General features: G+C 33.8%; 1 protein-coding gene across 1 annotated transcript in view; it reads left to right on the forward strand.

The window, feature by feature from the left end:
* ATP11B (ATPase phospholipid transporting 11B (putative)) overlaps nt 1-16,738 on the forward strand; it is a 124,238-nt gene that overhangs the window by 96,757 nt on the left and 10,743 nt on the right. The window contains exons 26-28 of the mRNA XM_007468922.1: nt 3,330-3,395; nt 3,936-4,039; nt 5,329-5,494. Of these exons, the coding sequence (XP_007468984.1) occupies nt 3,330-3,395; nt 3,936-4,039; nt 5,329-5,494 (336 nt within the window). The remainder of the gene's footprint in view (nt 1-3,329; nt 3,396-3,935; nt 4,040-5,328; nt 5,495-16,738) is intronic.

Genomic DNA, 16,738 nt, shown 5'->3' on the forward strand with positions numbered 1-16,738 from the left:
TATTTAGGTTATTTATTTTTTGCCTCCTCCACTATGTGTAAGCTCCTTGAGGTCAGGAGCTTACACATAGTATAAGAGGTCTGTCTATTCTGAGCAGGGGCAGATCCAGGTTTAGTAGAGTAATCTAAGCCTTACTCGTTTTGGCAGGCCCTCTTTAAGGGAAAGAACTGTAAGTACAAACACAAGTATATGTGAAAGTGATTATGAGTGACATAAATAGGTCCCACTTAACCCAAGCCAATGTAATAAGCCCAACTCAACTTCTCTTTAGCCAGATCCCCAAAATCCCCTCTGCCACTCACTTCATCACCACCTAAACTAATTCAAGGGGAAAACAGAATGGAAAGAGCCTTAACTGACTGATGCAGTTGAAATACATAACTTGTGCTAATTTTATCCAAAAAGGAGAGAGAATGTGAATGTGTTTTCTACAGCTCCCTCTAGGGCCTTGAATGCTAGAAGGAACCCTAAATCTTCCTCTGCTTCTAAGGAAGATACCATGTAACTAGCCCCAGTCTGGGCCCAGTAAAACCATATACTGAGGGATAGACATGTGTGGTTGTTACCACTCCCAGACCCAGGTTCCCTGACTACATCAATTACCTATCTCCATATCCCTGAAAGAGGAGCTGGCTCTCTTAAGAGCTGAGTTAAGTGAGATCCAATGATTTTTCAGTATTTCCAGGTCATTTCTAGAGATGATAAAAGCAGGAAAAGTCAATATGACTTTTCCATTATTTTCCTCTTGACAAATAAACTCCCCAAAATACCCTCAAATGAAGGAATATTAATGTTTCATTGTTGATTATAATAACCATTATTTATTGATTTTTTTGCCTTTTAAGCTATTTATTTTTTTAACTGAAGTATAGTGAATTTACAGTGTTGTTAGTTGCAAGTGTACAGCTTAGTGATTCAGTTATATATATATAAATATTCTTTTTCAGATTTTCTTCCATTATATGTTATTACAAGATAGTGAGTATAGTTCCCTGTGCTATTAGGTCCTTGTTGTTTACCTATTTTATATTTAGTAGTGTGTATATTTTAATCCCAAACTTCTAATTTATCTTCTCCCACCCCCCCCCACCGCCCCCCGCTATCCCCTTTGGTAACCATACGTTTGTTTTCTATGTCTGTGAATCTATTTCTCTTTTGTAAATAAGTTCATTTGTATCATTTTTAAGATTCCACATTTAAGCAATATCTTATTTTATTTGTCTTTCTCTGACTTCACTTAATATGATAAACTCTGGGTCCATCCATGTTGCTGCAAATGGCATGATTTCATTCTTTTTTATGGCTGACTGATACTCCATTGTGTATATGTACCACATCTTCTTTGTCCATTCACCTGTCAATGGACATTTAGGTTGCTTCCATGTCTTGGCTATTGTAAATAGTGCTGCTGTGAACACTGGGGTCTATGTATCTTTTCAAATTAGAGTTTTCTCCAGATATATGTCCAGGATTGGGATTGCAGGATCATATGGTAACTCTTTTTAGCTTTTTAAGGAACCTCCATACTATTCTCCTAAATGGCTGCACTAATTTACATTCCCACCAACAGTGTAAGAGGGTTCCTTTTTCGCCACACCCTCTCCAGCATTTACTATTTGTAGACTTTTTAATAATGGCCATTCTGACCAGTGTGAGGGGATACGTCATTGTAGTTTCGATTTGCATTTCTCCTATAATTAGTTATATTGAGCATCTTTTCATATGCCTGTTGGCCATCTGTATGTTTTCTTTAGAGAAATGTCTTTTTATGTCTTCTGCCCATTTTTTGATTGGGTCGTTTGTTTTTTTTGATAATTAAGCTGCATGAACTGTATACTTTGGAAATTAATACCATGTCAGTAGCATCATTTGCAAGTATTTTCTCCCAGTCTATAAGTTGTCATTTTGTGGATAGTTTCCTTTGCTGTGCAAAAGCTTTTAAGCTTAGTTAGGTCCCATGTTTATTTTTGATTTTATTTCCATTGCTTTAGGAGACAGATCCAAAAAAATATTCCTGCATTTTATGTCAAAGAGTGGTCTGCCTGTGTTTTCCTCTAGAAGTTTTACATTTAGGTCTTTCATCCATTTTGAGTTTATTTTTGTATGTGGTGTTAGAGAATGTTCTAATTTTATTCTTTTATGTGTAGCTGTCCAATTTTCCCAGCACCACTTATTGAAGAGACTGTCTTTTCTCCATTGTATATTATTGCCTCCTTTGTCATAGATTAATTGACCATAGGTGCATGGGTTTATTTCTGGGCTTTCTATCCTGTTGCATTGATCTATATGTTTGTTTTTGTGCTGGTGCCATACTGTTTTGATTGCATTAGCTTTATAGCATAGTCTGGAGTCAGAGTGTGATTCCTCCAGCTCCATTATCCTTTCTCAAGATTGTTTTGGCTATTCAGGGTCTTTTGTGTTTCCACACAAGTTTTAAAAATTTTTGTTGAGTATTTTATTTATACCAGGCAATATACTAAGTATTTTTAAATAAACAATAATTTTATAAGCACTGAAGTTGTGGTTTATCTTTAATTACTTAGATGCGTTTTATTGCCATTGGAACCCGTATTTTTTTTCTTTCTTTTTCTTTTTTTTTTAAACAACCAGTCTTGTAAATAATTTTTTAAACCAATGGTAAAGATTATGACTACTTTGTAAACTAAATTAACATAAATTTCTGGTTGTGCTCTTATTTGTGGAAATTAAATCCTGACATTCTTTGGGGATTCTGCATTTTTAATAGGCCTTAGTAAGTTTTGGCTATAAAGCCCAGGGCAATACTATCTAACTGGCATTAACTGCATTTTTACGTGAAATCCCTTGAATAGGTCCACTGGCCATTATCTTTCCTTTCAGGTGTTGGTTTTGTGTATAAGTTTCTTTTTACCTGCTCTTTCTATAGTGTGTCCAGAAATACAGTGGCAGGTGATCTGCTGTGACATCTGGTTGGAATGGTTTCAGAAAATAATTGTGATTGAACAGGGTTTTATTATCATTTTTACTTTGTGATAGAAGTAAAGCAGTCACTAACAGCTGTATCATTATCACTAAAAACTGTGCCACATAATTCCAAACCCATCTTTGAGTTTCCAGTCTGATAATGTTATCCAAAGAATCATTTTACATAATAATAAACATGATAATGCTTTGTGGTGTTTCTTCTCATTCTCCTTTAACTTTACTAATCTAGTCACAGATTTCAAATGTAACTGGTGTAAATGATGCAAATGATTTTTAGTAAAGAATGTACACTACTCTTTGCGTCACTTCTGATTTAGCATCCTTTTAACCCATAATGCAATACTGGTTTATTCGTTCTGTTTTAGATGTTTGGAAATTGGACATTTGGTACCTTGGTCTTCACAGTCATGGTTATTACAGTCACAGTAAAGGTATGGTACAGAAATTAGAAGCATGGATACATTTTGTGTCTGCATAATTCTTAGTTAATTTTCCTCATTTCTTTGTTGATAGATTTTCCTTTTTGAGTCATGAATAATTTCATGGATGCCTAGTTTAATAATTCATTTTAATTTTTGTCAAAAGATTCATTATGAATCATTTTTAAAATTCATAATTTTGGAAAGGCTCAGCTGATTTTTATGGTCAGATAAAGGTTAACCCCTCAATACTCATCTCCGAAATTCTGCTTCTCTCTATGTAATGCAAGACAACACAAGCTGGTTTAGGCCATGGAGTTCTGAATAAAGTACTCATGAAATTTTAATACTGCTTCCTCACAGAAGAAAAATACTATAAACTTGAAATTGTTGAATTTCATACTAGGATCTTTTCATTAATATTTATCTTCTGAGGGACTTCGCCATGGCAACCTTAGTCACTTATAATTGATACATTTTATTCTTGAGTTTTAGCTGAGAAGTTAAAGATTTATTAATTTACATTAAGGATTTTTTAATTTATTTTTTTAGATGGCTTTGGAAACTCATTTTTGGACCTGGATCAATCATCTTGTTACCTGGGGATCTATTTTATTCTATTTTGTATTTTCTTTGTTTTATGGAGGGATTCTCTGGTGAGTGACTATATTTTATTTTAGTTACATTGATTCAACTCTAATAAATAGTTATTATGATAGATTTTACTATGAACAAATTCTACTCAGAATAGTTTTGAGACCCTATCCTGATAAGAAATTTAGTTTTTTCAGTTGATCTTACTGATATGGAAGAAAAAAGAAACTAACAATTACTGAATACCTACTATAGTCTAGTGTTTTACCTAAGATATTACATTGATTCATCACGATAATCTTGTTACCCCATTTTTTTCTATTTGGAAACTGAGCTCCAGGATCACAACGGTTAAAAGTAGCAAAGCTAGGATTTACGTGAAAATTAATGTTCTTTACACTAATCATATTACCTCTAAATTATTATTAATGTATATAATTTAAAAAGTCATGTAGAATCATTAAATTTTCATGAATGAGTTAACTTCTCTCTCAAAAGTAGTGTGCTGCATATTCATTGATAAAATCAGATATTCAGCTATTCTGATAGATTAAAAATTAATGCTTTTCCTAAGATTCTTTGGTAAGTGATGGACAGCCGAAATCTCTCAATTGGAGAATGTATATTACATTGCCTACTGTGCCTGTGATCCCTGTATCAGGCAAAATTACAAAAGGCAGGGAAAAAAACTTGTATTGGCTAAACATTAACTTTCATTTAGGATTATAAAAAGATACTCTAATGAATATCATTTGTTTGTTTTTAATCCTCTTTATTTCTGCATTTCTTCCGGTATTTCCCCTCATTCTTTTGAAGTGATATATACACAAACCCAAAAAGAGTATCTTGACAATACCTACTACTATGTAGAACTAATATTTGTGAGTACATTTATTTTAAAATCCATGTGTAGAGAAGATCCTCTAAGTAGAGCTTTTCAACCTAAAATTTGGGTAATCAAGCTTGTAGTTGCTTAGTAGAAAATATTTTATTACATACTTTTTCTTGCTTTTTTGGTCTCTTAAGTCTGTATTATTCACTACATAATTCTTTTGAATTATCCTAACACTAAGATAGGATAAGTCAATTACTTGCCACTTTCCTAATTATAAAAACTATGGTTGTCATTCAAATGAATTAAATTGGATTTTATTCTTAACAATTAAAATCTACCATGTTTTATTAGTTAGTTGATTAAATTAAATTACACTGATTCTACATTTTGAATATTTTCCTGGAGTATTCTTAAAATTGTAACCTTCATGTATAGTGGGTTTACTTAATGTCTTGATTTAAGAATCTGTCTTGTCGGTTTCTTCTTTTATTATAAGCCCACTTTCTTTCTTTGCAGGCCATTTTTGAGCTCCCAGAATACGTACTTTGTATTTATTCAGCTCCTGTCAAGTGGTTCTGCTTGGTTTGCCATAATTCTCATGGTTGTTACATGCCTATTTCTTGATATTGTGAAGAAAGTATTTGACCGACAGTTTCATCCTACAAATATTGAAAAGGCACAGGTAACCACTTTTTATATACAATACCTTTTTAATTAGGAGTCTTGATGAATAGCTGTCATTATAATTTGCTTATATTAGAAAATAGGAAATTATTCCTGTATCAAGTATTTTGCAATATAAATATTGTTACATGTGATATTTTTAAAGTTGTTATTGTTGCTATGAATTTTATGCCCCTGAAAAATTATAATTTTTAAAAATTAAATTGTGTTATTAATAGAACTAGATTTTAAGTATAAAACTATCAAGTTATGTCCAAATAATAGTATAAATATGTCTTAAATAGTATTATCACAGCCTTCTATCAAATATATATAATTGGGATATATATCCATTTCTTTAGAACCATTAGAATTTCAGTAGTACTTCTTCAGGTCATATTGTTTTCAACAAAAGTATGAAATAAGTTCTTTAACCTAAATAATTTCTGCAGAATGGATTTTTATAAAATATATTCTTTCACTAAACACTTACTAATAATATTAAACTACAGCAGATATTAATAGTATGTTACATAGTGTTTAAGAATATGGTCTTTAGGGCCTGATAGTTGTGGGTTCAAAACCCACATTCTACCACTGAGTAGCTCTGTAACTTTAAGTCTCTGTTTCTTCATGGGTAAAATTATGACAAATGTCTATCTCATTACATTTGTAATAAGGATTAAATGGAATAATGTTCAGACACAGAGTATGTCCTCAAGAAATGATAGCTATTTAGTATATTTGACTTTTTTGTGTATTTGACTTGTACATAAGCTAGAAATATTGGTTTGTCTTATTAGCCGTATCATGACATTGAACATATGTCCTCAAGAGTACATTCTAATCAACTTTTTGCCCTTGTAAACACAGAGTTTATTAATCATTTAGTTCTACCTAGGGTGGGGGGTTTGGTTTTGTTTTTTGTTTTTTTGCATGTTTGCTATATGCCAAGCAAATTTTGGAAATTTAGTTGTGTGTTCATGCTACAAATAGAATAAGTGCTTCTTAAGTATTTAGTGATTTGAGTTAGGCTTCTTAAACAGTGTATTGGTTTTAATTTCAGTTGATCATATTAACATTTCTTTAGCACTTGTTTGCTTTGGTTACTCAGTCCTAGCCAATATACATTTTAACACCACTGAAGCAGCATAGGCCTCTGAAGCCTGACAAACTTAATTCAGATACTGTTTTAACCACTTACAAAATGTATGTCCTTAATCAAGTCACTTCCCTAAGCCTCAGTTTCTTCCTCTGTAGAATCAGAATAATAACTACCTTACTTGATGGTTAGAGATCATTAATATAAAGTGCCTAACCCTGGGTCTGTATGTAGTAAGTCCTCAGTAAGAACATAATTATAAGAACGATGATGTTGCTCTGATACTGATCTTCAGATGGGGCTGATAAACTTTGCATAATCTGATTACTGTGTCTGCCTATGCATATATTTATATCAGTATGGGCAGACTTTTCCACTGTGCAATATATTACTTAAATATATATCAGAAAGGTTTGCCTATCTTTTTTCTAATCTTCAGAGATATTCATGATAATAGAATACTACTTTTAATACATTGTCTATTATACTTTTTCTAGACCTTTATGGAGAATATATTTGTCTTGCCTTCTTGGCTATATAAAGTTATATTTCACCAAAATATATTAATGACATCACTTAAAAACTTACTTCTTTATAAAAGTAAATAATGATTTATTTACATTTATCCTTAGAAATTTTCTTTAGGCAGAGCATTCATTGTCTTTTCATAGAGATTTCTTAATGATAATAAAAGGTGATAATATTAGTCCTGTTACCATTTTTATAGACCTCTTTTTAAAGGATTACACAGGAAATATTTGATACTTTAAGGCGGACCCTTAGACAAGAAAAAGTTAAAAGTACTTTATATATATTTTAGTTATTTTACCATAGGCTAAATTGATTAAAAATGGAGTTGATTTTAAAAAATCTATCATTTTTCTATGCATGAAAGCCAGTATAATCTCCCTTTCTACCCTACTAAATTCCTTTTAAATGATTTGACTGAATGTTCAACTGTGATCTAATCTAAAGAGAAAAAGGATGTGATATATATTTTTAAAATTGAGTCACTTTGCTGTACAGCAGAGATTGGCCCAACATTGTAAATCAACTATACGTCAATAAAAAATAAACATGGAAATAAAAATAAACTAAAGAGGAAATCTCTACTTCCACTCAGGGATTTTCTAGCCTACTGGGGATTTTTTTTGTTTTTGTCGAGACAATATATGGTCGTTCATATCCCGTGTGTGACATCATTTTTTCGCCATAGTCAGTAATCTTTTTTATTTCAGCCTTGTACTTTCACCTCTGATTTCAAATGTTGAGAAAGTTGTTAGAAAGTTGTCAGCTACTTACTTCATTGCTTACCAAAAGTAGCAAGAAAAATCATATCAAAAGAAGAGTTGTCAGCATTTATTTTGAGCTTTGTTTTTCTGCAGAATAACAATGTGGTATTAAGAATAAATTCTTTTGATAGCAAAACCAATGGCCCTACAAATGTCAGTTATGTATGTGTACCATGTATGATATATCCTACTCTTGTAGGGGCAAATGTCTTTACAAAGCTTGTCCTGTGTCTGTCTCTTAGGTGATAAATACAGCTCACTGACTTGTTGTATGTCCCATCCCTTTTCTGTCCACTTATAGATGTACTCCAACACAGTCGCTTTCAGTGACGAGTTCATCGCACTGCAGCCATTGTCGAGGGCAAGGAATCAGCTGAGCAAACTTAGGTAGAGTAGGAGGAGTAGAACCTCATTAACTCTTCTGCATGCTAAAGGTCAATTTAAAAATATTCAAAAGATGGGCAGAGGCATGAATTAAGAGTGGGGCATTTTTGTTAGCACAGCTCTGTCTCTAATTTGACCTTTATCAATATGTATGTTAAAACCTAAAAAATATATCCATTTCTTTAAGACAAAAATTCAGTATAACAGGACAGAGATCTGTACCTTATTATATATTTTATACCTTAACTACCTTTTCTAGCACAATTCTAATGCTTCTGCTTGTCATACTGGTACGTAAGAATGCACCTGCATGTTGAGTAATTTAAGCTACAGAAATTGAAAGTTTTAAGTTTCAGTTACTTGGAAGTGAGAATTGCCCATTTTTTATCTTGCCTTAATCTGTGTTGCAAATACATGTGTATATTTGTCTTTGTACACTGTAATGGCTGCTGAAACATTTCATATCCTTGCTGCTGTTTAGTGCATCTATAAATTGAACAAATACTTTTTTCTTTTACTTTTTAATTATTTTATTGGTATAAATAATTCAGCCCTGAAAAAAAATCACTCTAGATTTCAAGTAGGTTTATTGACTACAAATTATTTTAAAATAATGCAAAAGTGTGTCCTAATTTTTTTTCCTTTTTTTTTTTTGCTTAAACAATAGTTAAGATTTTAACAATACATTTTGTATCTCATATATATACCTTTATCTCCACAGACAGATCCTTTCTGTCAGTTTCCACAAAAAATAATCAGTAATCCGAAGATGTCTTGATGGAAGAGAATGAAAGTTTAAATCCTAGAACTTTTCATATTAAGATACCAAAGCTATATATTAATTTTAACTCCAGTCTGGTTTGAAAAAGAAAAGTAATATAACTGATTGTTTTGTTTTGTTTTGGCACCCTTCAACTTCTCACCCTGGATTTTTAGTCTTTTTTTTTTTTTTAATTCTTTTTTATTCTCAAGGTTTCTAATCCATCTATGTTCACCTGATCAAACAAATGACTTTTGACAGAACACTGCTTAAATAACTTCTTGTGTAATCCTATGAGTTCATAATTTTGAGCTGTTTGAAAATTTTACCAAACCTTTCAATTTTATTATTCCTGTTAGCATCAGGATTATTGAAATATTCTACTTTGAATTACAAAGGTATAATAATTGTAAATGAGTATACAAATGGGTGTTTAAGTGGTAGTCAACTAAATTTCATGTATAAAACAAGAACTAAAATCAAAACAAACTTGGAAGATTTGCCTTCACCTTTGGTTGAGCCAAATATGTGCATCACATTTTATCTATATGTGCCTTCTGAAAACAGTGTGTATTTATCACATTTTCAAACATCTAATTATGTAACTCCAAGGCAATAGGAGAGCTCATTATCTAAAAGAACACTCCGGCAAGCACTTTTGTGAGGATTAAGTTTTACATTGTGAATAATCTTAATGTTTTTATTAAATCATATTTTCTCATATCATGGTGGCTCAAATCAAGCAACATTTTTTGAGCAATGATAGACTAAAAAAGAATGATACATGGAGATCATAAATTAAAGAGATCCCACTCTCCTTAATACTGTAATAAAGTAGTAAGCTTGGGCTTCCCTGGTGGCGCAGTGGTTGAGAGTCCGCCTGCGGATGCAGGGGACACGGGTTCGTGCCCCGGTCCGGGAGGATCCCACATGCCGCGGAGCGGCTAAGCCCGTGAGCCATGGCCGCGGAGCCTGCGCGTCCGGAGCCTGTGCTCCGCAACGGGAGAGGCCACAACAGTGAGAGGCCCGCGTACCGCAAAAAATAAATAAGTAAATAAATAAATAAAAAATAAAGTAGTAAGCTTAACATTCATCTATGAAGGAACACAATGAGAGCAGGGTACATGAGTCAGGTAGTGTTTCCTGTAAGCACTGTCCAATCAGGTGGTGTAACAAAGGGAGAAGAGCCCTGTTGGGGAGATGGTGGGCCTGAATGCTAGCACAGCATGCCCTTGGCCCTGCACCCTCTATATCCTAATGAAATTAGTTCACCTTTCTGAGCCTCTAGGTTCTTCACCTATCAAATGACTATTTTACATGCTGTGGTCTATATGCTTACTATCAGCATCAGAGAAAAACAAAAAGAAAGAAATACTGTGCTCAACCAAAGGCCAGGCAGAAATAACAATTGCTTACATGAGTGGTGAATGATCACTGGATGGGCATTTGCTCATAGCTTCATGAAGAACAAGTGTCCACAAACATCTGTCTGTTGATGCATGCTGTGGATTTTGAGTACATCTTGTTTTTGAACTACGTTGAACGATATTCCTGGGTGTGATCCATGGTAGCTTAATTGTTTACTGTTGTGACAGAGAGGAAGATTGTGCATATATCGAATATCTTTAAGAGCTTTCAAATCTTTAATCAGGTTAGTACTTCTTAAGGACCATTAACACAAAACTATTAATAATTTTCTTTTGAATAAAAGAAAACTCATTTTGTGTATTTTACACTCCTTTATGTTATAGGCAAAACTATAATAATAATCTACCTTTACATAAACTTACTGTACTCTTGAAACCAAGGAATTCTACTACTTTATTTTTTATGTATGTAAAAAATTTACTATAGCATTTTTTATAGAAATAATTATTGATTAGTCCTAAGACTGAGAAAACACATAGAAATGAGGGGAAAAAAATGTTTTTTATTTATTGAGGGCATTTTTTTATAATTTAAGAAAGGTTAAAATTAGCTTGGCTCTGGGCACATACTCCTTAGAAGGTTTCTAATACTTAAAATATAGAGGGAATTCCCTGGTGGGCCAGTGGTTAGGACTTTGCGCTTTCACTGCTGAGGGCCTGGGTTCAATCCCTGGTTGGGAAACTAAGATCCCACAAGCCACAAGACACAGCCAAAAAAAAAAAATATATATATATAGGAAAAGCAAAAGAGTAGAAATTTATATAAGTAAGTTAACACTCACTTAAAAAATATATTTCAAATTAAGGATTAAATTAATTTTGTTTACTACATCAAGTCAAGCTCCCCCTTACTCATATGTCTGACATTTGAAAGGTCATATGATTGACCCTTCCACTCTGCTGAAGTTCAGTTAAAGTAGAGAAGTCTTCTGAGAGGGACCATCAGAGATGCGAAATGGGACATACCTTTGCAATAAGAACCCTAACTCTTGGTGGCAGGGAATTTGTTTAATAGAAGAAATTTAATTTTATTGATGGAAACCTGGTTTTAATTTAACTTTGTGCACCAGAAAATCATGGCTTTTTTTTGTATGCTCTGTTGTATGCTCCTTAAGAAGCTACTATTTGCTCTCTTTTGTGACAGTAAATGAATGTGGTGTTGTGTGAACTTTCATTTGTGCCTCACAGATTGTGGACCCCAACTTGCTATTTTGATTCTAAACTTACATACAGTGAGAGTATTGTTCTGTAATATGAGACTTGTTGCTTTTCTGTCCTTCCAGATGGAAGAAGATAAGGGTTCAGTCAGCTCAGCATATGAATTTGCTGAAAGCAAGCACAGAGGGGAGGACAGTAGGCACCTGCTAGCTGAGGCTTGCAGCCAGCAGGACAGTTCTTACGTGCACTAGGTAGTACTGCGCTGGACCTTCCTGGGGACATATCCGCTAAGTTCTCAAGCTTGGGGCATGCTATGGGAGAACTGGCCTGACATTTCAGTTTTTACTTTACTAATTCCTTCACCGTTTCTCATATTTTGTTTACCTGTTTTCCTTTTTTATGATCTTTACATTTTTTATATGTCCGTACCTGAATATTTCATTAATCTTCCTTTGGAGTTATAGTGTTAAATCTTACTTTATTTCAAATTCTAACCTTTTGTCTTATACTCAAGAATTTATTCCTTTTCACTTCTTTTGAAAATATGTCATGCTATTTCTGTTATTTCCCAAATCACTTTTCCCACTTGTAGTTATGTGTCATTTTATACATGTTAACGTAGTTAGACACTGAACTACTTATCTAAGTCTACCTCTTGAGTTGAATGGTCAAATGAGTGAGTGCTTAGACTTGGTACTGAATAATTTTCTGTTGACTGGTATTCACCAAACTCTCAGTTCTTACTTTTCATAAACTTTCATAATTACATCTTTGTAATAAAAAAGTATGAATTAATGAGGACTTGATTCACTCCCTCTTGAGAATTAAACCCTAACAACCACTTCTAGACCTAATTGGGATATGCAAAATATTTTAATTGGTAGTAACCATGGAAGATAAAAATTCTTACCACTAGTAATTATATTTTTACTTGAGCTGTTTGCCACTTTGTACATTCTAATTACTGGTCAAGAAGGTGCTGTTGTCTCATCTGAGATAACCCTCATAAATGGTGAAACTTTAAAACAAAGCTACTTGAAGATTATAAATCAGACAGTGGAACAAGTACAATAATTTGAAAAAATGTGAATTATTCTGGAAGACATATTTTTAAAATTAGATTCCTTTAGTGAATTGCCCAAAATGGAAAATATTGAAGATTAATCAACTCCCAGTCATTATTATTATTAGTTGAAAAGAAGTTCAAAACAATTCTGAATTTTTATTTTGTTTTGGTATATTTCATATGATTACCTTCATAATATATTTATCTTGTATTTTGCTTTGATAAATATAGAAAGATTTTTAGTTTTTAGAACATGCCCTCATTGGCTACAAGGAAAACTCAGCTGAAGAACTCATTGATTAAAGAGGGGAAGCTGGCTGGGATTTATAAGATGTCCTGGTTAATTCCCAGAGCACATAATCCATTTGGGAACTGACTGTGCTAATACTGTGAAATTATGTCCTCTGCAATAAAAGTTCCCCAAAGATTCAAGCTCAAGTGGGTATTTCAAAAGACATGGATATGGTGCTGCTTTACTTTAATATATCTATTAAAACGTATAGAACAGTTGAGAATTGGGTTCTTAGAATACCCCTATAAAATAATCGGGGCCTTGTTATGGTTACTTTTACAAAGGAATGGTAAGTGAATTCTTTTATCATCCTGTGACATATGGTCTCTCTTCCTATAAACAAGAAAGTAGAAAAGCCCTCAAACCATGGATATGATTTTAGTAAAATTGCTGGAGGTGCTTACCCTGATCTGCAGTTTTTTCCTGCTTATCACTGAATTTTAATTAGTTGAATGAAATATATCTTGAGCATTTCTCGTCTCATATATTTCTGTCTTTTGCATATATTTTGAGATAAAAATCACTTTTAAAAAAGTATTAAAAAAATAAAATAAAAATTAATGGCTTGGTTCCAAAAAAAAAAGTAAGTATTAAATAATATCTGTCTCCTATATTTTCTGTCTTGAAATGGCAGTTGTTTCTGTAATCAAAATTTGGTCAGCCTTGCCAAATCTGGCAGAATTATGCTGAGCCCTAAATGTTGCCATGGGCTAGACTCTCCTAGTCATCTCCCTCTATGTCACCCTGCCTCTTAGGCCTTCATTGTTCTGTCACATTTTTGTCTCTGGATTCCTGGCCCTACTCTGGATGCCCTCTTTCCAGCTTGCACCTAGCTACCATAGAGATATCAACAGGATGCTACGGCTACTGACGTTTCTCATTGTGAACCAGGACGCTTAAGCCCCAGACCTGAAATCTGCCACCACCAACAACAAAAAACATTTTAAGCAGTTTCAACCAACTACAAGTCACCTTCCTCTTCTTGTGTGACAAAGATACATACAGCTATTGCTTCACTTAACAAAGCAGTGAACTATAAAAGGAACAGAAAACCTTAATGGCCTGTATTTAGTTATTGGCCACTAAAAGCTACACTTTTCTGAATGAGTAAAATTTTGTAAACAAATACAATCAAACATTTAAAAGACTAATAATAATAAGGCAGGACCTAGATGCATATCTGATAAGTGTGACAGTTTACAAAACGAATGTTATTTTCAAATCTGTGCTGACTTATTGAATAGCTTTTTCATCTGGAGGTCAAAATGAAGAAAAATATTAGTATTGATATTATTTCTACCAAATGGTAATGAGATATGCTGTGAATGATTGATACTTAGAAAACTGATTTCTTAACAGCAGCTGTGCTGATTAGTTGTTGCTATTCTGATTTACCCTCTCCATTAAATTAAAATTGGAGATTTTATCATTTTTCACAGATAATTCATACTCTTGTTCACCTAAACTACAAATTCCTAGTCAGATATTGCTATTTGGCAATCACATCATTAAAATAAAGGGGCCTCAGTCTTTTTGAAACAAGGAATTAAGCCATGTTTATTAAAATAAGCTTACCTGGGCTTCCCTGTTGGCGCAGTGGTTGAGAGTCCGCCTGCCGATGCAGGGTACACGGCTTCGTGCCCCAGTCCGGGAAGATCCCACGTGCCGTGGAGCGGCTGGGCTCGTGAGCCATGGCCGCTGAGCCTGCGCGTCCGGAGCCTGTGGTCCACAATGGGAGAGGCCACAACAGTGAGAGGCCCGCGTACCGCAAAGAAAAAAAAGAAAAAGCTTACCTAATAAATAGAATTCATATTGTATGCTTATTTTTACACTTAAATTAAGGCAACACATATGGAAATCTCCTTCATTCTGGAGATCCCTAAAAGTCAGTATAGAGGTATTTTATTTATACTTATAATTGGCTTTCAAAATTGTTTATTTTACTTGGTGAGAAAGAAAGGGAAGGGAGTCCAGAGGAGTAAATGTGAGCTTACAGCATGTTTTGGAGAAAGAGGCCTTGAGTAAGCGAAGCAGTTATTTAAATACCATCTTTAAACAGGTACCTCTTCCAATTCTGAATAAGAACTTGAAGCTATTAACTTGTTTTAGGGGTTTTATTATTCTTAGCCAAATATGGAAATTGGTAAGATTTGATGACTTTTGATCTCACATCTAAAAGAAAATCATTTCCTTAAATGCCTTTTCTTCCCTCCATAATTATAGTTTAAGGCTTCTTTCCAAATATCTCCTTTAAGGCTAAGCAAGGTGTTCTTTGATTATGAAGTATATAAAACAATTTTACGGGCAAAAGAACAAATATGGTCAATAGTTAAATAATTTTTATCTAAACTTAAAGAACTTTATTTGATTTGATAGGGTAAAATGTCATAGGCGTGACTAAAAAACTTAGAAACGTATGACAGTTTTCCAACACTTAGAAAATTTAAGGAAGATTTTTGTAGAAGTAACAGGAGAAACTTCTAAATGTTTACCATCATTGATGTGAAAATAATGGAAATAAGAGCAGTGAGCCAGAATTTATTTCAAAAGGGAAGTTCTATAAAGATGAAAATTTTTATTAGCCATACATACCCGTGTTGGATCTCCATAGTTGTTTTGCTTCACAGCCCTTTTAGCTCTAAGTTATGTGGTTGTTTCTGGGAAGTAAATGTGGTGGAGAGTGAGTCTTACCAATAAATCAAACTTTCTGTTAAGTTAAAAGTTACTGTTTAGTGCCACCAAGTAGGGTCTCACTCCTGTTATTTTGCTTGTTTTCTTTTCTAGTATTTATTAATAGTCTCTCTTTAAAAAAGGTAATGACTCCCTCTCCTTACTTTGAATGAAATGAGATCTAAATGCTCCACCCCCGGTTATACTGGAAGCTATGATATGAGATCAAAGATGTATATATGGAAAAGTGATGGAGCTTGGAGGTTTGCTAGAGAACAGTATAGTGTTTTCTATAGATAGCTTTACAGAATCACAGTTAACCAGCATTTTCAAAGCAGGTGGGTTTTTTCTTTCTCCTTAGGGAATAAAAAGGAAATATATTTTGCTTAGTTCAGAAGGTGATCTGAAAAAGTCATTTCTTTATCTTTTTTTTTTTTTTTTTTTTGGGGGTGCGGGGCCCTCCCCCCCCCGCAGCCTCTCCCGCTGCGGAGCACAGGCTCCAGACGCGCAGGCTCAGCGGCCATGGCTCACGGGCCTAGCCGCTCCACGGCATGTGGGATCCTCCTGGACCGGGGCACAAACCCGTGTCCCCTGCATCGGCAAGCGGACTCCCAACCACTGCGCCACCATGGAAGCCCGTATAATATTTTTGACATATTAAGATGTTTACTGTGTTGAGTTGCCCTTAGTTTAATACTTGTTCTTAGGTTTTAAAGTAAAAGGTGATGAATGCAAAGCAGATCCAAACCTAAGCAGTGTTCTGCATGTATGTGGACACTCAAATGCTGCTGATCTTATGGATGTTATCTTTAGTGAATCCCTGTCAGTTGGTTGAGCACCAGCAATAGTAAAGCACATGTTGTTAAGCTAAGAAGTACCAAACCCCTTGCTCTTTCAAGTTTCTGGTCTAGTTCAGTGCTCCCCAGATAAATGTTGTGAATGACCAGTTTGTTTTCTTGTTTGTTTTGTTGTTGTTCATTTCCAGTTCATCACGGACCAATACTTTTGTAAAATACAATAAAAATGAATTACTAGGAAATGAAATTTGAAAGATATATAAAATAAGCCCCATTTTTTAAATTAGATTCAACAGTTACAAAAGTATTCTGTCA

Source organism: Lipotes vexillifer, unplaced genomic scaffold (genome assembly GCF_000442215.2).
Source record: "Lipotes vexillifer unplaced genomic scaffold, Lipotes_vexillifer_v1.1 scaffold263, whole genome shotgun sequence".
Lineage (NCBI taxonomy): Eukaryota > Metazoa > Chordata > Mammalia > Artiodactyla > Lipotidae > Lipotes > Lipotes vexillifer.